Source organism: Haliotis cracherodii, unplaced genomic scaffold, assembly GCF_022045235.1.
Source record: "Haliotis cracherodii isolate W230 unplaced genomic scaffold, xgHalCrac1.p SCAF_12, whole genome shotgun sequence".
Taxonomy (NCBI): domain Eukaryota; kingdom Metazoa; phylum Mollusca; class Gastropoda; order Lepetellida; family Haliotidae; genus Haliotis; species Haliotis cracherodii.
In genome coordinates this window covers 7,137,305-7,164,032 of record NW_027266267.1, presented here as the reverse complement: position 1 = coordinate 7,164,032, position 26,728 = coordinate 7,137,305, and the positions used below count along the sequence as shown (strand labels likewise).

Below are 26,728 nucleotides of genomic sequence, written 5' to 3'. Positions count from 1 at the left end.
AGCTTGAAAGTTGTGAAATGTTGCTGCAATGACGTCACTCAACACAAATAATGACATCGGTTGACAAATGAAGAACATATTTCTGACGGCTGTCAACTTGGTGCAAGGACGGTTACTCTCCTTTGCAACACGAAGGGTCGTAAATAGACGGCGGCGATGAATGTTATGGTGAGGTGTTTGTTATTATAGATTTTGTTTGTTGTTTAACGCCGCACTCAGAAATATTCAAGCTATATGACGGCGGTCTGTAAATAATCGAGTCTGGACCAGACAATCCAGTGATTAACATCATAATCCACGCAATTGGGATACGATGACATGCATCAACCAAGTCAGCGAGCCTGACCACCCGATCCCGTTTGTCGCCTCTTACGACAAGCATAGTCACCTTTTAAGGCAAGCATGGGTTGCTGAAGACCTATATAAGCTTTGAGTGAGTGAGTGAGTTGGGTTTAACGCCGCTTTTAACAGTATTCCAGTTATATCACGGCGTGTCAGCTTAATGTGGGAGGTAAGCCCGAAGTGATGCAGGTCTCAGACGTTTACCACTTCGGTGAAACCCAGGAGCACGGGTATGGTGCTGACAAACCTAGAAACATAATCGGGGCGAACCGGGATTCGAAAACAAAATCATAGGTTTCTGGCGTGCCCAAGGGACGCACCTCTGCACAGCGAATCGCGGCGCCTTAGACGACCGGGCCTTTCGTGTTCCTATAGAAGCTTTGAATGAAGCTTGTCAAATACAAAAGCTGTACATTAAGGGCATGACAAAAAACATAAAATAGGTTAATAACTCAGAAGATTGAAGATGCATGCACAGGCTAGTGTACAGATGTACTGTGTGTGATTATGGAAAGTTAGAAGGGTCTATTACGAGTACATATGTCTGGGACACAATAGAGGAAGTAGTGTACAGAGCTACCAATGACGCCATGATAAGCTGGTGACAACACAGAGTATGTAGTGTACAGTGCTACCAATGATGCCATGATAAGCGGGTGACAACACAGAGTTTGTAGTGTACAGTGCTACCAGTGACGCCATGATAAGCTGGTGACAACACACAGTCTGTTGTGTACAGTGCTACCAATGACGCCATGATAAGCTGATGACAACACAGAGTTTGTAGTGTACAGTGCTACCAATGACGCCATGATAAGCTGGTGACAACACACAGTCTGTTGTGTACAGTGCTACCAGTGACGTCATGATAAGCTGGTGACAACACAGAGTCTGTTGTGTACAGTGCTACCAGTGACGTCATGATAAGCTGGTGACAACACACAGTCTGTTGTGTACAGTGCTACCAATGACGCCATGATAAGCTGATGACAACACAGAGTTTGTAGTGTACAGTGCTACCAATGACGCCATGATAAGCTGGTGACAACACACAGTCTGTTGTGTACAGTGCTACCAGTGACGTCATGATAAGCTGGTGACAACACACAGTCTGTTGTGTACAGTGCTACCAGTGACGTCATGATAAGCTGATGACAACACAGAGTTTGTAGTGTACAGTGCTACCAATGACGCCATGATAAGCTGGTGACAACACAGAGTCTGTTGTGTACAGTGCTACCAGTGACGCCATGATAAGCTGGTGACAACACAGAGTCTGTTGTGTACAGTGCTACCAGTGACGCCATGATAAGCTGGTGACAACACAGAGTCTGTTGTGTACAGTGCTACCAGTGACGCCATGATAAGCTGGTGACAACACAGAGTCTGTTGTGTACAGTGCTACCAGTGACGCCATGATAAGCTGATGACAACACAGAGTCTGTTGTGTACAGTGCTACCAGTGACGCCATGAAAAGAGTCTTGTCAGCGGGTGACGTGTATCACAGGGTGGTATCTTTAATGACCGAGTAATAAGGATCAGACGACGGCGACTCTGTTGATGCTGCCGGTGTTGACGTTGAAGGTCGTGGTTGGTTGTCGATGTTAATGTTTTCATACGCATCCTGGACAGGGGTCAGTGAGGTGTACAGATCCTTCCTCTTGTTCTCATCTGAACGAGAAACACATTTTCCTAGCGTTAGAGGCCGACCATTCAATATTCATTCAGTGCTTCAAAACATACTAGGGCGGTGAAAAGAAGAGCCAAAGATTGTTGTGAACTCATAACCCATTATCCAGGACATCAAGCATATAACTTGTGATTGATTTTATAATCACGCCATCGGAGTACGATGACACAGCATCGACCACATCACCGAGCATGGTCACCCGGTCTATATAGTTCTATGCCTAGAATGTGTTGCTGGGGGCATTATCTACCCTGAATCCCAAAGGGGTGTTATTTTGTTAAAAATAACTATATACATCGTCAAATAATTTAATTTCAATCATATTCTTTTAGAACATATTGTAAACTTTTTTAAATGTGTTAACTGTATTTTACGGACATTGGGAGCAGATGTGTTGGTCATTCGAAAAACGGGTAAATTCCTCACCTTCTCTGGTAGTTTTGTTGTCACCCTCAGCTTCCGCGCTTGTCAAGGTCTGGGATTGACACTTGGCCTTTGTGCCTGAAACACACACAATCCAGTTATTGACATTATGAGCATCGATCCACGCAATTGGGATACGATGACATGCATCAACCAAGTAAGTGAGTCTGACCACCCAATCCCGTTAGTCGCCTTTTACGGCAAGCATGGGTTGCTGAAGACCTATTGTGCTATATATGAACAGCAATATCAAGAAACTTATTTTGAAAAAAATGTTACTTACAAGTGACTTGTAATAACACAGGCAACACATCAACCAAGTCAGCGAGCCTGACCACCCGATCCCGTTAGTCGCATCTTACGACTAGCATAGTCACCTTTTAGGGCAAGCATGGGTTGCTGAAGACCTATAGAAGCTTTGAATGGAACACACACACACACACACACACACACACACACACACACACACACACACACACACACACACACACACACACACACACACACACACACACACACCTACACACACACACACAAACAAACACACACACACAAACAAACACACACACACACAAACACACACACACACATATATATATATTCCTTATAGGAGAGATGGTTGTGACTCACTTAAAACTGATCAATGGTTAAGTGTTTCTGTTCTCACGTCTCAAAGAAGTCCAAAGTAATACATTTATTCAACAGTTTTATAATTTGATATGAAGGATATATTTCAACTCAGTCATTGGACAAGCGTATTCATTGTAATATTTATAGGAGACGAATATACACAAAATGTTAATTTGGTGAAGACTAATCTAGATTCAGAGATAAATTCATCTGACGGGTTTTCCTACCCTGTTTTATCAGAAAGTTGTCGTAAATGCATTAATAGTTTCCTGTTTTGAGAGGTCTCTTTTGTCAATTTGGCCTGCTTTGTTTCAAATTTCATATCTCTCAAACTAAAGATTTCAAACCGAAAACACATATAATAATATGAAAATAAAAATACGTAAATAATAATCTGTTATTGATAGTATGTATATTAAATTTAAATTATGAGGCTTTAAACTCACTCACTCACTCACTCACGCCCTCACGCACGCACGCACGCACGCACGCACGCACGCACGCACGCACTCATGGTGTTTGTGAAATACTTACACAACACAACAGTGTACACAGCCGCTGTGAGGAGCACTGACGCCACACACGCGATGACCACAACGTAGACGGGCACACATGAAGTGGTAGCTGCAAATAGAGTAGGCAGCAGCCAAGTGTTACACACCCATGCAGATAGAGTATGCATCAAAATCAAATCACGTGTTCCACACTGCTACAAATCTACTTAGAAAAAGAGAAATTTGCCAATCATGCTTAAAACGCTCTCTACTTTTGTTCACATACTAACTTTCCCACCACCCCACCACCCCACCCCCCACCCCCCACACACGCGCGGGTGTGTGTGGGTGTGGGTGTGGGTGTGTGTGGGTGTGTGTGTGTGGCTGCTTGACTGAGGCCGATTTATAGTGCTAGCACACTGAGATACCATGCCGCAGTTTAACATGAATACCCCACTCAGACACAGTATACTGACTCCGAGCCGACCAGTCCTTGTTTTAGCCCCTTAATGCCGAGCGCCAGACAGGGTAACAACAAGTACCATCTTTTAACGTCTTTTACTATGACACAGCGGGGGATCAAACCCCGGACCTTCCGCTCTCCGGGCGGACGCTCTACCACTAGACAACGGAGGCGGTCAGAGATATTGATAGGCTGGGGGCCAATAGGAACAAGGTTCATGATAGAGATGATCCTTACTGGAAAGATATTATAATATAAGAGGTGTACTATGACAATACCGGTGAAAATGTATCTGAACCTCTGTGGCTAAGTCACCAACTTTATTATAAGAAATCAGGCTAAAATGGCAAAAACAGTAAACTACAGTTACAACGAACTCAAAGGGACCACTAATTTTAGTTCGTTATAACCGTAGTTTGTTATGAGCATATACAACACATGTACAGGTAATGGTCGGGACATATAAAATAAGTTCGTCATATCAATCAGTTCGTTATAAGCGTGTTCGTTATAAACGTAGTTAACTATACACCATAACACATACGTGTAGATACATGAAGAACGAGAACCTCCAGGATACAAATAACATAACATTTTGGACTATACTCGGTTAATTGAACATTGATGCATTGACAGCCTTGGATACAATGTGTACTTATAAAATTCTCGGTAGGAATTGTTGAAACAGGAAAAGAGGATAGATATATTATTGTGATCTGTACATTTTCGTTTCGGTTTGTTTTAAATGTTTGATAAATCTCTTCGAAGGAGATATTTACTCTCAATATAGGAGATGATGCACTTAAAACTACACAACTTTCAAATCTGAATGGGATCCCGAGTCTTCAAAGCTAACGGATGTGACAAATGGCATCCCCATGAAACTTTTGTTTTGGTTTGGTTTGTTGTTTAACGCCGCACTCAGCCATATATGACAGCGTATGTGACTGACAATCCAGTGATTGACATCATGAGCATCGATCCACGCAATTGGGATACGATGACATGCATCAACCAAGTCAGCGAGCCTGACCACCCGATCCCGTCAGTCGGATCTTACGGCAAGCATAGTCGCCTCTTACGACAAGCATAGTCGCCTCTTACGACAAACATGGGTTGCTGAAGTCCATACCCGTATCTGTGGTCACTGTGATGGAGGTGTAGCTGCTGGAGCCATATTCATTCAGAGCATTCATCCGAATTTGGTACAGTGTTCCAGGTTTGAGGCCATCAATATCCAGTTGAGGGGCTTCGTCCTCACTCGGCCTGGTTGGATGCGTGGTCCATTGCCCACCAGGTTCTCTGTACTGTATGTTGAAACTCTGTGTGGCGCCACCATTGAAAGCTTTCTCCCACTGCAGTGTTATCGAACGTTGGCGGGTGCTCGTCGCTTTCAGGCTGCTTGGTATGTTTGGCTTGGCTGAAAACAATGCGGATATATTAGATACATTGCTTTACGTTATGGTAGAAACAGTGTAGCCAGTATATGCACTTGTACAGAAAAGAAAAACTGACTGATATTATTACAATATGGCTTCAGTATATTAACAACATGGCTTCATTATGACTTCAGTGTTTTTACAATATGGCTTTAATATGACTTCATTGTGGTTACAATATAGCTTCAGTGTTCAGTGACACCAAAATGTTCTATGCGAGGAGCATCTTAAACACCACAATATGATTATTAATAATTTCACCAATGAACAAGTTATCATTGATATAAACATATCTCGTGTGACGTTTCTACGATTATTATTATTATTATTATTAATTTATTTATTTATTTATTTATTTATTTATTATTATTATTATTATTATTATTATTATTATTATTATTATTATTATTATTATTATTATATATTAATAAATGAGTAACATATACTAGTATGTTTCCATGAACATAAGAAATGTCTGCTGAAATAATTTTTTTATATTTTAACCAATACAATAGAAAAATTATGTCATATCTTAATATATCATACCTATAAAGTTATTGTGCAGCCATGTATGCCAAACTGGTCAGAATACTTAAAAAAGAATACCTCAGACACAGTGACATTAACTAATAGGTGTGTGTGTGTGTGGGGGGGGGGGGGGGGGGGGGTTGTTGGTAGGGGGTGGATGGGGGGTGCTTTAAACCTTGTTGCAATGAGTGTACTTAACAATTGCTTAAAACATTAATATCTTACAATAATTGTAACTTACATTGCACCTCCAGGCTCAGAGCCAAAGATGAGCCTTTCTTCTGTGGTTTTCCCCTGCACGGTGTGACTGTGTTGGTGGCTTTGCAGACGTAGACCCCTCCATCAGTCTTACGTATGTTCTTTATATGAAGAGTCCCATTGGCCGAGATGAAACCGCCTACACCTTTCTTTGTCCAAACTATTGACGTCACTTCCGGGTTTGCTTCTGCTGCACAGTGGATGGTCAAATCATCAGACTCGTTGACCACTCTCCTGGTACCGTCCATGTGCACGATAGGTGGATCTAAAATGTGGAATTGAGATGTAGAATATTTGTCACACTGGTCGCAGTCCTACAATAAAGGGGCGGTGGGGTAGCCTTGTGGTTAAAGCGTTCGCTCGTCACGCCGAAGACCTGGGTTCGATTCCCCACATGGGTACAATGTGTGAAGCCCATTTCTGGTGTCCCCCGCCGTGATATTGCTGGAATATTGCTAAAAGCGGCGTAAAACCAAACTCACACACTCACTCCTACAATAAAGTGGTGTGTGCTGAGATGAGTACCACTGATTCCTCGTGTTATGTTCAGAAGATGCTGCATGTTATTCTACAGTGACGTCAGTGTTATAACAATATAGCTTCAGTGTTATTACTATATGACTTCAGCATTATAACAATATAGCTTTAGTGTTATTACAATATGACTTCAGCGTTATAACAATATAGCTTCAGTGTTATTACAATATGACTTCAGCATTATAACAATATAACTTCAGTGTTATTACAATATGACTTCAGCATTATAACAATATAACTTCAGTGTTATTACAATATGACTTCAGCGTTATAACAATATAGCTTCAGTGTTATTACAATATGACTTCAGCATTATAACAATATAACTTCAGTGTTATTACATTATGACTTCAGCATTATAACAATATAGCTTCAGTGTTATTACAATATAGCTTCAGATTGATTACAATATGGCTTCAATATGACTTCAGTGTTATTACAATATGGCTTCAATATGACTTCAGTGTTATTACAATATGGCTTCAATATGACTTCAGTGTTATTACAATATGGCTTCAATATGACTTCAGTGTGATTACAATGCGGCTTCAAATGACTTCAGTATTATACCAATATGGCTTCAATATGACTTCAGTGCTATTACAGTATGGCTTCAATATGACTTTAGTATTATTACAATATGGCTTCAGTATATTAACATCATGGCATCAATATGACTTCAGTGTTATTACAATATGGCTTTAATATGACTTCATTGTGGTTACAATATAGCTTTAGTGTTATTACAATATGACTTCAGTGTTATTACAATATGACGTCAGTGTTATTACAACATGGCTTCAGTGTTATTACAATATAGCTTCAGTGTTATTACAATATGACGTCAGTGTTATTACAATATGGCTTCAATATGGCTTCAGTGTGATTACAATATAGCTTTAGTGTTATTACAATATGACTTCAGTGTTATTACAATATGACTTCAGTGTTATTACAATATGACTTCAGTGTTATTACAATATGACTTCAGTGTTATTACAATATAGCTTCAGTGTTATTACTATATGACTTCAGCATTATAACAATATAGCTTCAGTGTTATTACAAAATGACTTCAGCGTTATAACAATATAGCTTCAGTGTTATTACAATATGACTTCAGTGTGATTACAATATAGCTTCAGTGTTATTACAATATGACTTCAGTGTTATTACAAAATAACTTCAGTGTTATTACAATATGACTTCAGTGTTATTACAATATGACGTCAGTGTTATTACAATACAGCTTCAGTGTTATTACAATATAGCTTCAGTGTGATTACAATATGACTTCAGCGTTATTACAATATGACTTCAGTGTTATTACAATATGACTTCAGCATTATTACAATATAGCTTTAGTGTTATTATAATATGACTTCAGCATTATAACAATATAGCTTCAGTGTTATTACAATATGACGTCAGTGTTATTACAATATGGCTTCAATATGGCTTCAGTGTGATTACAATATAGCTTTAGTGTTATTACAATATGACTTCAGTGTTATTACAATATGACTTCAGTGTTATTACAATATGACGTCAGTGTTATTACAATATGGCTTCAGTGTTATTACAATATAGCTTCAGTGTGATTACAATATGACTTCAGCGTTATAACAATATAGCTTCAGTGTTATTACAATATGACGTCAGTGTTATTACAATATGGCTTCAATATGGCTTCAGTGTGATTACAATATAGCTTTAGTGTTATTACAATATGACTTCAGTGTTATTACAATATGACTTCAGTGTTATTACAATATGACTTCAGTGTTATTACAATATAGCTTCAGTGTTATTACTATATGACTTCAGCATTATAACAATATAGCTTCAGTGTTATTACAATATGACTTCAGCGTTATAACAATATAGCTTCAGTGTTATTACAATATGACTTCAGCGTTATAACAATATAGCTTCAGTGTTATTACAATATGACTTCAGCGTTATAACAATATAGCTTCAGTGTTATTACAATATGACTTCAGTGTGATTACAATATAGCTTCAGTGTTATTACAATATGACTTCAGTGTTATTACAAAATGACTTCAGTGTTATTACAATATGACTTCAGTGTTATTACAATATGACGTCAGTGTCATTACAATATAGCTTCAGTGTTATTACAATATAGCTTCAGTGTGATTACAATATGACTTCAGCGTTATTACAATATGACATCAGTGTTATTACAATATGACTTCAGCATTATTACAATATAGCTTTAGTGTTATTACAATATGACTTCAGCATTATAACAATATAGCTTCAGTGTTATTATAATATGACTTCAGCGTTATAACAATATAGCTTCAGTGTTATTACAATATGACTTCAGTGTTATTACAATATAGCTTTAGTGTTATTACAATATAGCTTTAGTGTTATTACAATATGACTTCAGTGTTATTACAATATGACTTCAGTGTTATTACAATATGACTTCAGCATTATTACAATATGACTTCAGTGTTATTACAAAATGACTTCAGCATTATTACAATATGACTTCAGTGTTATTACAATATGACTTCAGTGTTATTACAAAATGACTTCAGCATTATTACAATATGACTTAAGCGTTATTACAATATGACTTCAGTGTTATTACAATATGACTTCAGTGTTATTACAATATGACTTCAGCGTTATTACAATATGACTTCAGTGTTATTACAATATGACTTCAGTGTTATTACAAAAGATGTCCCAGACAAATGAATGAGGTGAGGCGAAATGGCGACGTGCATGCGCGCATGTGTGTTTTTGTGTGTATGCCTGTGTGTGTTTTTGTGTGTCTATATGTGTGCGTGCGTGCGTGTGTGTGTGTGTTGGGGGGGGGGGGGGGGGGGGGGGGGGGCTGTGTGTGTTTGCCCCCTTGTGTGTGTGCTTCTACCATGCCGCAGTTTAACATTGACACCCCACCCAGACACGGTATACTGACTCTGAGCCGACCAGGCCTTATGTTATTCACATAATGCCGACCGCGAGGCAGGGTAACAACAAGTACCATCTTTTAACGTCTTTTTGGTATGACGTGGTCGTAGGATCGAATCACCGACATTCCACTCTCAAAAATGAATGAAGGAACTGTATATCAATCATGTCAAAGATAACTCTTCAGTGATAGTTTTATTGAACAAAGGAGGGCGTACATTTATCTGCTTATATTAGATACTTAATCAACATCCAGTACTTACAATGGACGGTGACTGCCACATTAGCCTGTCCCGGAGGCGATATGCCATTATCTGCCGTGCATCTGTACTTCCCCTGACTGGATCTCGTCACACGGTCGAGGGTGTAGATCTGATCGGCCCCACTCTTCAACACGACATCTCCGTGGTGCCAAGTGAAGGTGGTGGGTGCAGGGTTACCTCCCTTGACAGTGCAGCTGAGGGACACCTTGGATTCGTCGACCAGGAAGGTTAGTCCAGAACATGGCTTTATGGCGTGTATCGCAACTGTTGGTGGATCTGCAATAATGCTTCATTCTATATAAATCAGGAGGCGTTATACATAAACCGGAAGTTATTTAATAACTCCAGGCGTACATGTGAGTGAAGCCGTGAGAATTTCGGTTCAACGTGGTCTGTCCTCTGCAGTCAATTGATAGATCCTCCATGTGAACCTAATTGAAGGCTGGTTGGCTGGTTTGTTATTTTACGCCGCCCTCAGCCATATTTCAGCTATATAACGGCGGTCTATAAATAATTGAGTCTCGATCAGACAATCCAGTGACTGACATCATGACACGATCTACGCAATTGGGATATGTTGACATGCATCAACCAAGTCAGCGAGCCTGACCACCCGATCCCGTTACACGCCTCTTACGACAAGCATTGTCACCTTTTACGGCAAGCATCGATTGAAGAAGACCTATTCTACCCCGGATCTTCACGGGTAGACTAGTATGGTAGAGGGAATGATTAGATATGACTCATCCATGTCCGCACTAAGTACACTGCTACATGTACACACGCTATGATCTTTACGTTGAGCTTTCATACCTCTTGATGGCTCGGTTGGTCATGCTCGGTGACGTGGTTGATTGTCTGGTCCAGACTCGATTATTTACAGACCTCCGTCATATTGCTGAGTGTTAAACATCAAACAAAAAACAAACAAACAGCAAAGTTACTGGGGCTCTGTTGTAACAGGGGATGACTCAGTGTTATACCTGTTATACCTGTATTTGCCATACTTACATCGCACATCCAAAGTAACCGTGTTGCTCCTCATCACTCCTCCCTGGCACAGCCAATCAGTAGAGTCATCCCGAGAAACATCCCTGATGGTCAATGTGTACGTGTGTCGTTGTCCGTCTTCATCTGAACATAGGAAGCTGTTATTCCTCGTTATCTGTCGCCCTGTGTCTACTACTACACGGCAGACACGTCGAAATGAAAGGTTATCACGTCTAGTGAATGTAATTAACCCCGGGACACTGGCATTCACAACCTCGCAGGTAAACGTGAACTCACTCCCCAGGACGGAATACTCTCCAGAGCCCTTCATGTTTATGGATCCACCTAGAAAAGACAAGGATCATACACTGAAACATGCAACGTTTTACGTTCGACTGTCAAAACAGAAGTACCATTTTATCAAATAGAGAGTTTTTTAGTATGATGTTGTTCGTCGAATATGCAACTGGTATGGATGGAATACTATTAATTGGAGTGTATAGTTACTGTGTATGAGTACGAAGATGTCGCGAAGGTCTCCTATTCTTATGCGTGATGAGTAAAGACGTGTCAAGCAAGCATTTTAAATAAATTATTTCAGCTGAATGTCAGGTAACTAAAGCTGCAATTCTTGTTTAACAGGGAGCCAAATACTGACACGAGGAAATGTCCTGCATAATGACGTTATCATACTGATGAATATTGCAGTAATGAATTCTTATCACTGAGCATCACGCTGACAGCCGCCATTACATTATAGAGGACATAGGGTGAGTAAGTGAGTGAGTATGGTTTTACGCCGCTGTTAGCTATATTCCAGCAATATCACGGCGGGGGACACCAGAACTGGGCTTCACACATTGTACCCATGTCGGGATCGAACCCAGGCTTCGGCGTGACGAGGAATGCTTAACCACTAGGCTACCGGACCACCCCATAGAGGACATGGAAAACGAATTACAAATTACGTTGTATCCGATGATCGTTGTTTCGAATTCCAGATTTTGATTAAGATTAGGATTTTTTAACACTTTTCCACTGCTCTTTAGTTCCACCGAAGTGAAACCTTTCTACAGCGTGCGTCTCTGTGGTCATTCCCCAACAATAGGCCTGCATGCCATGACATAGCCGATCTTCTGTACACCGCTGACCTCACCTAAATATATTGTCGAGGTCACCTCATTCATGTACTTTGTTTGTGAAATCAAAACTGCTCTCGCAAAGATTAGTGTAAGCAGAGGCGTTTCTTTTATTATTTCCGACCACAACAAGTAGAGCGCATCCCCAATGCTGTGGGCGGGGACACACATGATGTCCTTCCGACATAAACAAGTAGAGCGCATCCGCGATGCTGTGGGCGGAGACACACATGATGTCCTTCTTACCGGGTGTGACAAAAACTCGACGTTTTAAGCCCTACCGCATATCACAAACCTGCGGACGGACGTCAATACGACCAAAGTCATCGTCAGCCCACTTAACTCTATCATCAATTAAAAGGTTTGTTTTTATTGCTATTTGGTGAATCTTGATCTGAGTAATGTTGTGTGTGATGCGAGCCAACCCTAGTCATGTGTACCAGCGAACCAGATCTGCTCACAGCTTCACTAAATATAGATGTTAGTGATCAGGAAGTATACTCACTGCCAAAAGAAACGCGAATACCAAACATCTTGGTTAATATATTAAGACTTGCTCATATTCAACAGATATTGATTGGTTCGATGCATAACCGACCCAATGGTATGTTGTGTGAACCGATGCGCATGAACGCATCACATGTGACGTCATAGATCCATGACTCGAGATGCACCATTTGTCTCGTGCAGGATTAGTGCGTAAAGTCTGGAAATCACGTGCAGCATATCGTGATAAGAATACTTACTCTGTGGTAAACCTTGGCTGATTGTACACATGGGAAACATCTCTTCTTAAAGTACATACTTCTCCATATCTTTCTATGGTTCGCATGGATAAATTTGCTAATAATATTTCTCCAGGACAAGATGGCGTCTCAACTGAGTTCTTAAAAGCGTCAAAACCTTACACACTCTCTCTTTTTACATTAATATCTTATAAAATATTTCAAGATATGTGGGGATTTCTTCACGTCAGATTACTCCATGTAGGATATATGGAGGCTGACCCCAATGATAACAGAGACATATCATTGATAGATTCATGATCTCTATGTAATGTGCCAAAATAAGATATAAGTTTAACACCGCTTAATATGCTTAATTTTCAAGAATACTACAAATGATGTGTATGTCTGTACTCTATGTGGGTGTATGTCTGCATGTGTGTTTGTGTACCCTCACCAAGAGTGAGTGAGTGAGTGACTTGGGTTTAACGCCGCTTTTAACAGTATTCCAGTTATATCACGGCGTGTCAGCTTAATGTGGGAGGAAAGCCCGAAGGTATGCAGGTCTCAGACGTTTACCACTTCGGTGAAACCCACGAGCACGGGTATGGTGCTGACAAACCTAGAAACATAATCCGTACGAACCGGGATTCGAACCCACAAGCATAGATTTCTGGCGTTCCCAAGGGACGCAACTCTGCACAGCGAATCGCGGCGCCTTAGACGACTGGGCCACACCCAGACAAATACTTAATTAGTGACTATTACCATCACACAGGACAGTGACTGCAGACATAAATGTTGGCAGAATGAAAATGTTTTTTAACCCTAACATTATCTGGTTTCATTTCAGATGAATTCAGAGTGACAAAAGACTCTCCACAAGACTGTATTGATCAAGGTTACAACATCCAAGGCCTCAGTAAAGCTTTCAAAAAGTTTCATGGATGCCATTTCCAAATTTGACGCATCAGTGACAAAAAATATGTCCGATGCAATTCCCTATTTTGACTTGAAACATATGTTCCCATGTTTTTTCAGGTGAACAATTGACTTGCCTTTGGATGTATTTGTGACGGATGCCACCGGTGTGTCAGGATACGCTCACCTTTTCGCGAACACCTGGTATCATTACTATTTGATAGTGATTTACAAATACATGCCCATGATATAGTCGGAATTGTACGATCGTCTCTGCTTTATGCGGAGATTTCTATTTGATAGGTAAAAGGTTTTTTTGTGCTTTATTTGGTGATAAAGCCCTGCATCTAAACAGCAACTACTTCAAGATGCCTATGTTCACAAGACAACCAATGAGGTTTAGAAACTACTAAAGGCTTATTTGATGTATCCAATTGGTCATTCAGGAGGATTCATTGATGAGCGGGTGTGTGGCAAAAGTGTCTGACACATGTTGTTGTAGTGAGTTAGTGAGTTTGGTTTTACACCGTTAGCAATATTCCAGCAATATCACGGCGCGGAACACCAGAAATGTGCTTCACACATTGTACCCATGTCGGGAATCGAACTCGGGTCTTCCGTGTGACGAGCGAACGCTTTGACCACTAGGCTACCCGACCACCCCTATGCTGTTGTAGATGAAGCGCACCGTGCAGTGCAGAGGAGGGACACTTCCGAGCTAAATTCATGGAACTGAAAAAGTTAATGTCACTCTTCCTCAATTCAAATGTTTAGCTTAGTCAGCCACAGCACCACTTACACTGCAGGCAGACATTAAAATCTGGATTGGCCATGAAAAGTGCAAATTCTGTGGCACATAGTATTGATAGACGGAATATTAAACTTAAAGTTCACAAGACGTTGCCATCTACAGCGGCCACAACCCAGCAGCTAAATCGTACGAAGCCGTATTCAAGACACTTATTGATGAACTTAATGCGCTGCATTCAGAGTTCCCCAAGACGATAGAGTGATCGGAACTAAACGGGTGTGGAGAGGGCTACGGGGTAGCACTATTAAAGACCGAAGGAGAGTACTTCAGAAGACACTAGTCAGCTGTCTACTATGGTTGCGCAGTACCACAACCCATAATATTTCTCTCGTTTGAAGAATGAATAAGATAGAAATTATTTTCTCCTAGCGGTATGTCAATCAAGGTATATAAGGGGTAGTACAATTTTGAATTGTTCTCTCTCGCTAACTGTGCATGCACGGCCTCACACTTGTTTCTTCAATATGGATACAGAAGCTAAACTGGACGCCATTTTGCAACAGCTCAATTCGAATAAAACAGAGTTTCAAGCCTCTCTTAATGAGAAGATTGGTTCATTAAGAAAGAGTTTATACAGACTTCAAGAGATTTAAAGAAGTTGAAAGCAGAAAAAGATTTTACATGGTCAAGAGAGGGGAACAAAATTCAATTCAACTTTAATCAGGAAAGTATAGATTGCCTCCAGAAAATTCTGGGAGATATCCAGTCTTCTCGTCTGGACGAAGCAGAAGCTTCCGTAACGTCAGAGCTCGACAGGATCAACAGAAGGAACAAGCTTATCAAAATAGAAGATACATCTGAAGGTGGGTGGGAAACGGGTAAGAACTATGTTTCTCGTGAGCTGGCGGATGATTCCGATGACGACAAACGTATCAACAGAGCTGAAAGCATAGCTGTCCGAAAACTCAAACAGAAACGTGCCAGGCAAGCGCCGTACTCTACAAATAGGTCAAGACGTTCGGCGACTGTCACCCACCCCGTGCAAGTTGCTGTTCAACCTGGTTCTACTTTACATCATATGCATCATATCACAAACCAGCTTTTTCGTGGAAAAGGGCAAAGATCAGGGGCCTGTTTCGCATGTGGCGAATTCTTTCACTTCAGGAAAGACTGCTCTTACTTCGGAACAGGTCAAGGGGCGACAGCCGGCGGACAAGTTGCCTCAAGTCAGCAACGCCGGTAGTTCTGGTCAAGATTTGTCAGTTAAGTAGTTCAATGATAACTTTGTCATCAAGGATAGCAAGTTCACTGATAACTATTTTGAGTATGAACAAGGTACAGCTGAAATCTTCGTCAGGGGCCGTCTCAAAAGTAATATACAGTATTGGCGTGAGATAGGTGCATCTCAATGTGTTATTGATTGGATTGCCAATGGATATATAATTCCGTTTATTACGACCCCGCCTAAATTGCATGATAAGAAAAACAAGTCTGCTATTAAACACAGAGATTTTGTCTCGCAGGCTATTGGTGAGTTGTTGAAGAAGGACCTGGTGTGCCAATGTGTTGCTCCCCCTAGTGTTGTTAGTCCTTTGTCTGTTTCAGTACAGTCGTCAGGAAAAAGACGTTTAATCCTTGATCTTAGCAGAGTGAATAAATATATCTTCAAGCAGAGTATTAAATATGCAGATTGGAAGACTGCATCGGCATATATTAATATGCATATGAATGACTGGTTGATAAAATTTGATATCCACTCAGCATACCATCATATAGATATAATTCCATCTCATACTGATTTTCTTGGTTTTGCATATGCTACTACAAATTCTTGGTTTTGCCTTTTGGTTTGACGTCTGCTCCATATGTATTTACAAAAGTCATGAGACAACTAGTCAAAAAGTGGAGGTTTGATGGCCATAAGACAGTTACCTTCCTAGACGACGGCATTCTACCTGTATCTACGGATATTGGAGCGCAGACAGCTGGGTGTGATATAAAGAGAGATCTGCTTTCTTCAGGCTTTGTTCCTAAAGTTGAGAAATCACTTTAGCTACCGTCGCAATCTCTTGAATGGCTTGGTTTTGGTATCGATCGATACTACTTCCATGACTATGACTGTACCTCTAAGGAAGGTTGACAAGGTCAAACAAGCTATAACTAAACTGTTACAATACAAGACTAAACGTGTATCGGTTAGATCTGAAGCATCAGTTGTTGGTCAATTAATTTCTATGCACTTAGTGATAGGACCAGTTGTACAACTCATGTGAGTATTGATGTTGTTGCTGCTTCATCATGGAACAGTCTTATATACTTGTCAGATAGTAGCATCAAGCAGCTGACATTTTGGCATCGCAATATACATACTTATATTTCTAGAACGATTGTGCAAACAGCATTGACAAAAAGATTGGTGTATTTGGATGCAAGCCAAAGTGGTTATGGTGGATACTGCGTGGATGTAGACTCAGTAGTATCCCATGGACAGTGGTCCCGTGATGAAATTACTCGCAGCTCTACATGGAGAGAGCTGAAAGCTGTGTGTATGGTTCTCCAAAGTTTTGTTGCAACCCTAGGTCATCAGAGAGTCAAATGGTTTACTGACAATCAAAATGTTGTATCTATTATTGAAAAAGGCAGTATGAAGCTCCATCTTCAATCGCTTGCTTTGCAGATCTTTGATCTATGTTTACAGTACAGTGTTGAGCTCCATCTCCAGTGGATTCCTCGCCATGAGAACATGCAAGCTGACTTTCTTAGCAAGCTAATTGATTACGATGATTGGGGCATTTCCAAAAATATTTTTCAGGAAATAGATGTGAAATGGGGACCTCATCAAGTTGATAGGCTGGCTTCATATGATAACACAAAAGTTGTCCAATTTAACTCTCGTTTCAGTAATCCTGGATGCCAGGCAGTGGACTGTTTCACTGTTAACTGGAGAGGTACAATTAGTTGGGTTGTTCCCCCTATTTGTTTGATACCGCGAGTAATCAAACACGTGGCAGAGTGTCATTCAGTTGGAACGTTGGTCGTCCCAGAGTGGTACTCAGCGTGCTTTTGGCCACTGTTATATGTGAATTCTGAGCATATTTTGCAAATCAAAGATCAAATATATTTGCCTAGGGCCAAAGAAGCGTTTGTTGCAAGCAGAATCAAAGGTGGTTTGTTCGGTGAACACGATTTGCATTTTGATATGATTGCACTTTAAGTGGATTTTAGGTAATATTTTGCTGTGTATTTACAGATAGCCTTCAGAATGCCTATAGTGATGAACTTGATGAACTCCCTTTGAATGAGCACCAGTTGGCTGGACAGCTACCAGGTTTGTTGGCACGGTCCAGGGCAGATTCTACTTATAAAAAATAAAGCAATGGATTTACTGCTTGGAAAAGGTGGGCAAACGCTAATAATATGTGTGATCAGTTACCCGTTTCACATTTGCATTGTGTGTTTATCTGTTGTCTATTGTACAACAGAGTGAAACAATATCACCAGTATTAACAGCATTTTATAGTTTAAGGCATGCTCATTGTAACATTGGACTAGAGAGTCCCACTGAAAATAGCCTTGTCAAGAATGTTTTGGAAGGAGCAAAGCGCAAACTGTCTAAGCCAGTGGTTAAAAAGGAGCCAATCACAGTTGATATACTTGAACGGTTGTATGATTCAAAAATGATCAATGCATCTTGAATGGATCTGCGAATAGTATCTATGTGTTTATTAGCTTTCGCCGGATTTTTAAGATCTGCAGAATTAATTCATATATCTCGTTCTGATATTTTATTTTATAAGTCACACATGGTCATTTTTATTGAAAAGTCAAAGACGGATATATACAGGGATGGCGCATGGCTTGTTATTAGTAGGACAGATTCCAAGCTGCGTCCAGTAGCCTGTGTGGAGAGATATTTACAAGCTGCATCTATTCATCAAGATTGTGATCAATACATATTCAGGAATGTAAGCAAATGTTGTTCAGGCTATGTTCTTAGAAAGGACAATGCTCGAATGGTCTTGTACCAGGTTAAGGGAACTATTTATTGATGCTTTAACTCCCTTTGTTGACAACATCAAGAAGTATGGTCTGCATAGCTTATGCAGTGGTGGTGCTACTGCAGCTGCAAATAATGGTATACCAGATCGTATGTTCAAACGACGTGGCCGTTGGAGAAGCGAAAACGCTAAAGATGGTTACATCAAAGATAGTATTGATAACAGAATGAAAGTATCACTTTCCTTAGGCCTATAACTTTCTTTGTACATCTCGGCCGTGTATCACACAGCGTATTCTCATGTTAATGGTGTTGTGTCTTGATTAAGTATGTAGGGGATCAGGAGAAATAATATTTCTCTCGTTTGAAGAATGAATAAGATAGAAATTATTTTCTCCTAGCGGTATGTCAATCAAGGTGATTATGTGCCCCTAGGTGGCGTGATTAAGGGGGTATACAAGGGGTAGTACAATTTTGAATTGTTCTCTCTCGCTCACTGTGCATGCACGGCCTCACACTTGTTTCTTATATTTATTTGATGAACATGTACATTAAATTTGGTTCTTCATTTTATGATTTAATGATTTCATGTGTTGCAGATAGTCTTTGAAATGGAATACACATTTGATGGTAATGTGTACTGTGTACTGTTGTAAGTGATGCAATTGCTTGGCCGGCGGGCCTTTACAATACAGCCTTGCTTCATTGAGAAAGTCCATTGTTGAATGCTGTGATGTTGCTTGGCCGGCGGGCCTTTATAATACAGCGTTGTTTTATTGTGAAAGTGTGCATTGTTGGATGCAATGATATTGCTTGGCCGGCGGGCCTTTATAATACAGCATCGTTTTATTGTGAAAGTGTGCATTGTTGGATGCAATGATATCGCTTGGCTGGCGAGCTTTTATAATACAGCATTGTTTTATTATGAAAGAGTGCATTGTTGGATGCAATGATATTGCTTGGCCGGCGGGCCTTTATAATACAGCATTGTTTTATTGTGAAAGTGTGCATTGTTGGATGCGATGATATTGCTTGGCCGGCGGGCCTTTATAATACAGCATTGTTTTATTGTGAAAGTGTGCATTGTTGGATGCAATGATATTGCTTGGCCGGCAGGCCTTTATAATACAGTGTTGCTTTTGATAATACTCTATATACTATGCGAGTTGCACTGTATGTAATACATTATGAAATTCATTTGTAACATATGTTCATGAATTGTTAGTATTTCTGTTTGGACTTGCATATACATGACATGAGTATACTGTATACCCTCCAGTAGTTGCTGCTGCATCCGTTGAGGGAACACGGTTCCAGATGTTTTCTTATAAAAGTTTTTATATCTGGTTTTACGTGTCGGGCTTCAGCAAAATATAAATATTCATAGCAGATTGCTGACAATGTATATACAAATGTGTATTCAATAAATATCTTTGTTTTATACTATACGCAAATAAATCGGCCGTGTATCACACAGCGTATTCTCATGTTAATGGTGTTGTGTCTTGATTAAGTATGTAGGGGATAAGGAGAAATGCACAGAATCGGTAAATGGAAAAAAACCAAACTAATTCATTTTTATCACATAGGGCATTTTTCTGAAATAGTCTCACAACATGTTTTACAACTTCAGATGAGACTGGATGTATTGAACATAATGTCAATGGCCTCCAGTAGCGAGAGGAGGCCTGTAGCTTGCATCTGCTTTTCCTTGCTGAGGTGTGCAGTACAGAGAGGAGATAATGTACCAGGTGCCGACGAAATGCAGGTGTACTGTTTGAACAGTTCTGATAATGTACCAGGTGCCAACTTGTGTCACAGATATTTTTTGTGTGAACATATTGGGAGTGAGTTGGTGAAAGTGTTCCCCTGATCACATGTGCTGATCATGCAGTACATGTAGTAGTTAGAAGTGCTACAACAACTGCTGTCAACAATGGATTCAGAGAAGTGAGGTCTTGGCATCCTGGACACTATCCTACTGATTATTTGAAGCTTAATGTACTTTTTTACTTTTTTTGTAAAACTTTTTTTATTCAGGGTTCAGGATACATTGTACATGATATAGTGCATATTAATACATTGACTGTTTGCACATCATTTGTAATGTGAGATTGATATTACTAGTGATAATAAATGATTTAATACATAATATATATGTATCACATGATGGAGTCCCCTTTTTTTATCATAAAAACAACAGCCATTCACACTTCTCATACAAACACCATTTACACGCTTTCACACAGGGACGCCACAAGCACTCTCATACACACACACACACATTATATTCTCAAAGAGAGATCTCAAATCTCAAGTCAGTGGTTCCAATTGAATGATACGGAAATGTAGACACTAACACATGGGCATACCATAATATAGGCATGAACACAAGCACATATATATATATATACACATACATATACATACATATACATACACACGAACACATACATATACATATCCTAAAATTCAAAAAGGTTATGGTACATCATCCAGTCTTGGTTAAATTCCAAACCTCTGTTTGTGGACAAAAAACGTCTTTTCTCTATCTTATAGCGAAGTTTGAGTTCATTCTTTAAAAACTGTATATTTGGTAGTATATTTTGAACTCTACATCTGTAGATAAAGTATTTTGTGAACAGGATGATAAAATCAAACACTTTATCAGTAATAAGATTTTTTTTAAAGCCAAAAATAATAAATTCTGCTGAAAGATTTAGATTATGAATGTGTCCACATTTGTCATTTATCCAGCTCATAAACTGTTTCCAAAAATTCTGTACAATATCACACTCCCACAAGAGATGGACGATCGTCTCTCTTTCATCACTGCAAAAAGTACATCGATCACTGTCAGCATTCTTGATATAAAATAGAAATGAGTTGGTTGTAAGTATCTTATGAGTTATCCTGAACTGAAACCACCGAAGCTTTGTATCTTTGGTTATTTTGAAAGGTTTTATAAAAATGGATTTCCAGTTTAATTCACCAAAACTAAATTCCCATTTCTGTCTGGCTTTCCAACTAACCAAAGGTCCCAAAAGTGTATAGTAGGCATGTTTGGAAACTTTCTTTAATGAGAAAAGTTTAGTCAATAATAAACTGTTATCTAAAGGGCTAATGGTGTTCCATTTTTATGTTTGTCTTCTAAATATAGTTTGAAACTGCAGAAACTATACTATTAAACTGCATGATTGGCAGTGTGAACTCATGTTTTCTACAAAAGTCATTGTATGACAAAAAACAACCATTTATATCTAATAAATCGCAAATTCTATACACTCTTGCATCAACCCACTGTTTCCAAAAAAACAGTTTGTTTGTCAATCTTGATATCTGGATTATAAAATAGAGGTTCGCTTACCAGTGCATCAAAAGTGTCAATTGTAGTCTTATTAGAGAGTTCATAAAAAGGCTCCAAACAGTCTTTCCAAAAAGGATTGAGAGTTTGATTACTCAATTTCTGGATAAAGGAAGACCCATATTTGTGCATAGTGGATAATTTTGGATGACAAGACATTAACAACACCTTCCAGTTGGTCTGATAGTCTTCAGACAACACCTTCTTGATCCAAGAGATTTTCTGAGATTTGACATACTTAAAAACATCAACCATTCCCACACCTCCATCTGCAGAGGATTTGCATATCACTTGACGTTTAATTCTATCTGGTTTATTATTCCATACAAATGCAAACAGTAACATGTTCAACTCCTTCATAAACTGCTCTGAAGGATTGGGCAACGATAAGAAAAAATGATTCAATTTAGAAACTAATAATGCCTTAATAACTGCTATCTTTCCTAGAGGAGTATTAATTCTTTTCATCCACTTTTTAATGATTTGTTCAATTTCATAAAGTTTCCTTCTATAATTCAAATCTTCAATTAAATCAAGATCTGTGGAGAAAACAATTCCCCAAAATCTAAAAGTTGCTGGATTCCATTTAATATTCAATTCAGGTATATATCTTACATCACTATTCTTTCTACTCCTTATCCAAATAACTTCGGACTTATCATAATTTATTTTTAAACCTGAAAAAATGCCCAATGTCTTTCCAGAAAAAAATTAAAAACTCTGCAGAAAAACCATCCGATCCTGGACTTTTGTTATTTTTCATGGATTTCAAAGACTTCAGTAGCTCTTCGTAGGTCAGAGGATTTTCCAAGGTATCGGACATAGTCTTATCTAGAGTAGGAATATCAATATCACCTTCGTTTAGTAATCTTCCTAAGTCAAAATTAACAATATCATTTTCCTGTGAATTATATAAATTTTGATAAAACATCTGTGTTTCTTTTAGAATTTCCTTATGATCAATCAAGATTTCACCATTAGGTCTCTCAATTTGGGTCATTGTCTTACTGACAAAATTCCTGTTTTCAAGGCCACAAAAATATTTCGAAATTTTCTCGCCCTCTTCTATCCATTTAGATCTGGATCTTATGTACACACCTTCCATTTTAATTCTTCTTAGTTCTTCTAGTTCTTTTCTCTTTTGCTCCAAAAGACAGTGGTCAATGTCAATGTTATGTTCTATGTTTTCAATAGTTTCTGTCAACTCCTTTTCCTTCTGAAGTCTCTCTTTCTTTTTAAATATAGCATAAGATATTGTTTTCCCTCTAATTTCCATCAGTAATACTTCTAAAAATAATTGATCATCAATGAGTAACTGTATATCAGAGTTTGGCAACTTATCAAGATTTTTCTTGTCATAAAGTGACACTGCATACTGCTTTTTAACATCTGATATTACAGAGTGTACTACATTTATGTATGCTGGATCACTGAGCAGAGAATTGTTAAATTTCCAATAAGTGTTGGTAGCTTTTTGCTGACCCAACTGAAAGCATAAATCTATCAGTGAATGGTCTGTCCTATAGCCAGCATTAATCTTAACTCTACAAACTGACAAGTACAAATTTTCAGAAATAAGAAAAAAGTCTAATCTGGCTTGTTTTACAGGTTTCTTCCTTCTCCATGTGAACTGTTTAACGTCTGGGTTTTCTTCACGCCACACATCAATGAGCTCCAACTCCCCCATTAATTCTAATACTTGCTGTCTTGCTAGAGGGTTATTTACATGTGCATAACTATGAGTATCGTCTGAAGGATATATCACTAAATTCCAATTGCCAACTATCACTACCGATTTATTGTTAAATGATTTTATTTTATTAAGAAGTAGCTTATAAAATTCTGGATCATCACTGTTGGGTCCATATAAGTTAGCTATTGTCATCCTTGCACCTTCAACTGTCATGTCTAGAACCAACAAGTTCCCTTTCATGTCCTTGAACACATTATGTATCTTGTAATCAAAATTATTGTTCATCATAATAGCTACTCCCCTAGAGTTTCCACTGAAGGAATTAAATATACAGTCAAATCCCCATTCTGCTCGAATAAATTTCTCACAGTTCTCCACAAAATGAGTGTCTTTTAGCATATAGAGAGCATGTTGTCTAGATTTGAGAAAATTAAAAACATCTTTCTTTTCTTAGATTCATTAAGGCCACAACGATTCATAGAGCCAGTACTGAAGTTTCCATACATTATCATGATACTTATACACACAAAAGGTCTGACTTAACTTAATGTACTTTTTGATACAACCATGTAAGCGGTACGATGCCTGTGATATATATATACTCCCGACTTTCATGATAATCGTTTTGTTGTAGTGACAGTCTGAACATACCATTATTTTGGGCGAAATGTTAGCCATATATCTTTCAGTGTTTGGTTCTGTACCACTAACAATTTATTGACGATTAAGTGATGAATTGGTCTTGCCGTGAGAGGCGACTTACGGGATCGGGTGGTAAGGATCGCTGAGTTATTAACAAATTTTATGTTTTTTGTCATGTCCTTAATGTAAAGCTTTTGTATTTGACAAGCTTCATTCAAAGCTTCTATAGGTTTTCAGGAACCTATGCTTGCCGTAAAAGGTGACTATGCCTGTCGTAAGAGGCGACAAACGGGAACCGGTGGTCAGGCTCGCTGACTTGGTTGATGCATGTCATCGTATCCTAATTGAGTGGATCAATGCTTGTGACGTCAATGACTGGATTTTCTGATCCAGACTCGATTATTTACAGACCGCCGTCATATAGCTGGAATATTGCTGTGTACGGCGTTAAACAACAAACTAACAATTAATCAATGTCTCTCTCTTTTCAGGCGGGTCTCTAGAAACAGGCCTGACACATCCATGACGAGCTTCAGAACCAATTGTGACCGATCGATCCCCGGTCGCGTCGAAACAAAAGACGTTATAAGATGGTACTTGTTGTTACTGTGTCTGGCGCTCGGCATTAAGGAACTAAATCAAGGACTGGTCGGCTCGGAGTCAGTACACTGTGTCTAAGTGGGGTATGCATGTTAAACTGGTATGGTATCTCAGTGAGCTAGCACTATAAATCCGCACCTGTCCGGACTAGTACAAGCAGCCACACACACACACACACCACTCGCCCCTTTCCGTAACCTGCAAGCTGTTCGGCTTGTCCCGGAATATCACGAGTTGGTCACGAATGCGAATGTTGGCTCTGTTTACATATGTTAGCTCGGTCCCACAATGCACTTGTGGAATGTTTCGTGTCTCGTGATTCAACCTTAAATTCACATCCTTCATTTTGCTGCCTGTGGTTATCGATAATCTCACACTGATCGGATACTAAATATAGGACTTAGTAATTCACAAACTACCCACATTAGTGGTGTTTTAGTATTTCGAAAACGCTAACTTTGTCTCTAAACGATACGGTGCCGGCAATTAGGTGTAACAACCCATCAGTTGGCCGTGTTCAAGGATTTTCAGTGTACGACATAGCTTATTACAGCTTTCATTATTCTCCAAAAAATCCCACTGTTAGTCTTTAACTCGGCATCTTAGAAAGTAATAAAAAGTTTGCTCGCTGAAAACTTTGTTTATTCCTGGGAATAATCTTCCCATAACACACTTATGATAACCTGTATATCCTTACAAAGAATAACAAAGATGTAGAGGATGTTCCGTTTGTCGAGTAAAAAAAACATGTTTCCCTCATCTCGTGACGGGGAAAGGAGATATTTTCACGAGGTGATAGAAAAATGATGTTTCACTCGGCACATAAAATATCCTATTTATTTTATACTTTTTGTGTATTGAATTATTTCATTACAACTGTACAACCATGAAACGTAAATCTCCCTCATTAACTCGCAAGGACGTTTCACCATTGTTTGTAGGTGCGACCTGAAAAGTAGTTCCGTCTTTGTAAAATATAACCAAACGTACCCCCAAAACATATTTTACGTCAATATATAGACACTGCTGTTCAGTATATTTGACTGTTCTTTTGATAATGATAGCAATTATCCCTGTAGTTTATCCAGATTCCCGATGGTTAATTCTGACTCGATCGCCGAATGACGAGGGCGACGCCATGTTTGTTTTTAAACAGTGAAAGTAGTCCCTACTTGACCTTTGATATTTGCATCTCTATCCGCATATGATACCAGCGGATATCGTTTTTATCCGTTGGCTTTATCCTGCCGAGAAACCCACACATTATATGATAAAACTCTTTATCATACATTTAGATATCATTATATACAAAATCAACATCAGCAAAAAAAATTCTTGAAATTTACGAGATGGTTGTTGGAAGCGAAAGAATACACGCTTACAATAATAACGCTTTGGAAATGAAAGTCTCTATTGACGTTTTAATGGAGAAACTTACAGCTTATAGCGAAACAAGAGAATAACGAACAGCAAGAAGAGATATTAACTCCATAAATGACAATCTGTCATTATCTTGCCTTGCAAATGTGGAATGAACGCAAATAGGAAGTCAGCAGTCTGTGTATCAAGACAATCGTTCCATCAAAGTGTTATCTTCACTTAAGTGACATGTTCACTGCAATGCAATTATCACTTTTCTCAATTTCAGAAAACTAAGTCTTTCACACTGAAGCTCATAAACAGAAAGATTCACAAGGAAAACTTTTAAATATACTCACAGAGAATGCCCCAAACACATAACAGTAGAAACAATAAATGTCTCAAAAGCCCAATTTCTGCCATGGTGATAGCTGAACCGGATTGTCACTGACGTGTGTTAACTTTAACAGCCTGCACTCCCAGATTTCAATTTATATCCCAGTTCTAATTCTGACAAACAGCTCC

General features: G+C 39.1%; 1 protein-coding gene and 1 pseudogene across 1 annotated transcript; one reads left to right on the top strand and one right to left on the bottom strand.

The window, feature by feature from the left end:
• Positions 1 to 1,697: 1,697 nt before the first annotated feature.
• LOC139457484 (kin of IRRE-like protein 3) lies at positions 1,698 to 26,650 on the bottom strand. Its single transcript, XM_071238866.1, has 8 exons — positions 26,563 to 26,650; positions 11,034 to 11,357; positions 10,023 to 10,298; positions 6,252 to 6,533; positions 5,176 to 5,463; positions 3,621 to 3,710; positions 2,460 to 2,534; positions 1,698 to 2,014 (listed from the first exon to the last, which is right to left on the bottom strand). Exons 1-8 carry the CDS (start codon positions 26,624 to 26,626, stop codon positions 1,845 to 1,847), a joined length of 1,569 nt encoding a protein of 522 aa, XP_071094967.1. The 5' UTR covers positions 26,627 to 26,650; the 3' UTR covers positions 1,698 to 1,844.
• On the top strand, positions 16,657 to 18,802 carry LOC139457482 (uncharacterized; annotated as a pseudogene).
• Positions 26,651 to 26,728: the final 78 nt, after the last annotated feature.

Excerpts from the sequence above, each read along its gene's own strand:
- LOC139457484 (XM_071238866.1), bottom strand. The coding sequence starts at position 26,626 with ATGGCAGAAATTGGGCTTTTGAGACATTTATTGTTTCTACTGTTATGT. Across the intron at positions 2,535-3,620 it reads TGTGTACACTGTTGTGTTGT|GCACAAAGGCCAAGTGTCAA; the intron begins GTAAGTATTTCA and ends TGTGTGTTTCAG. Across the intron at positions 2,015-2,459 it reads CAACAAAACTACCAGAGAAG|ATGAGAACAAGAGGAAGGAT; the intron begins GTGAGGAATTTA and ends TTTCTCGTTCAG.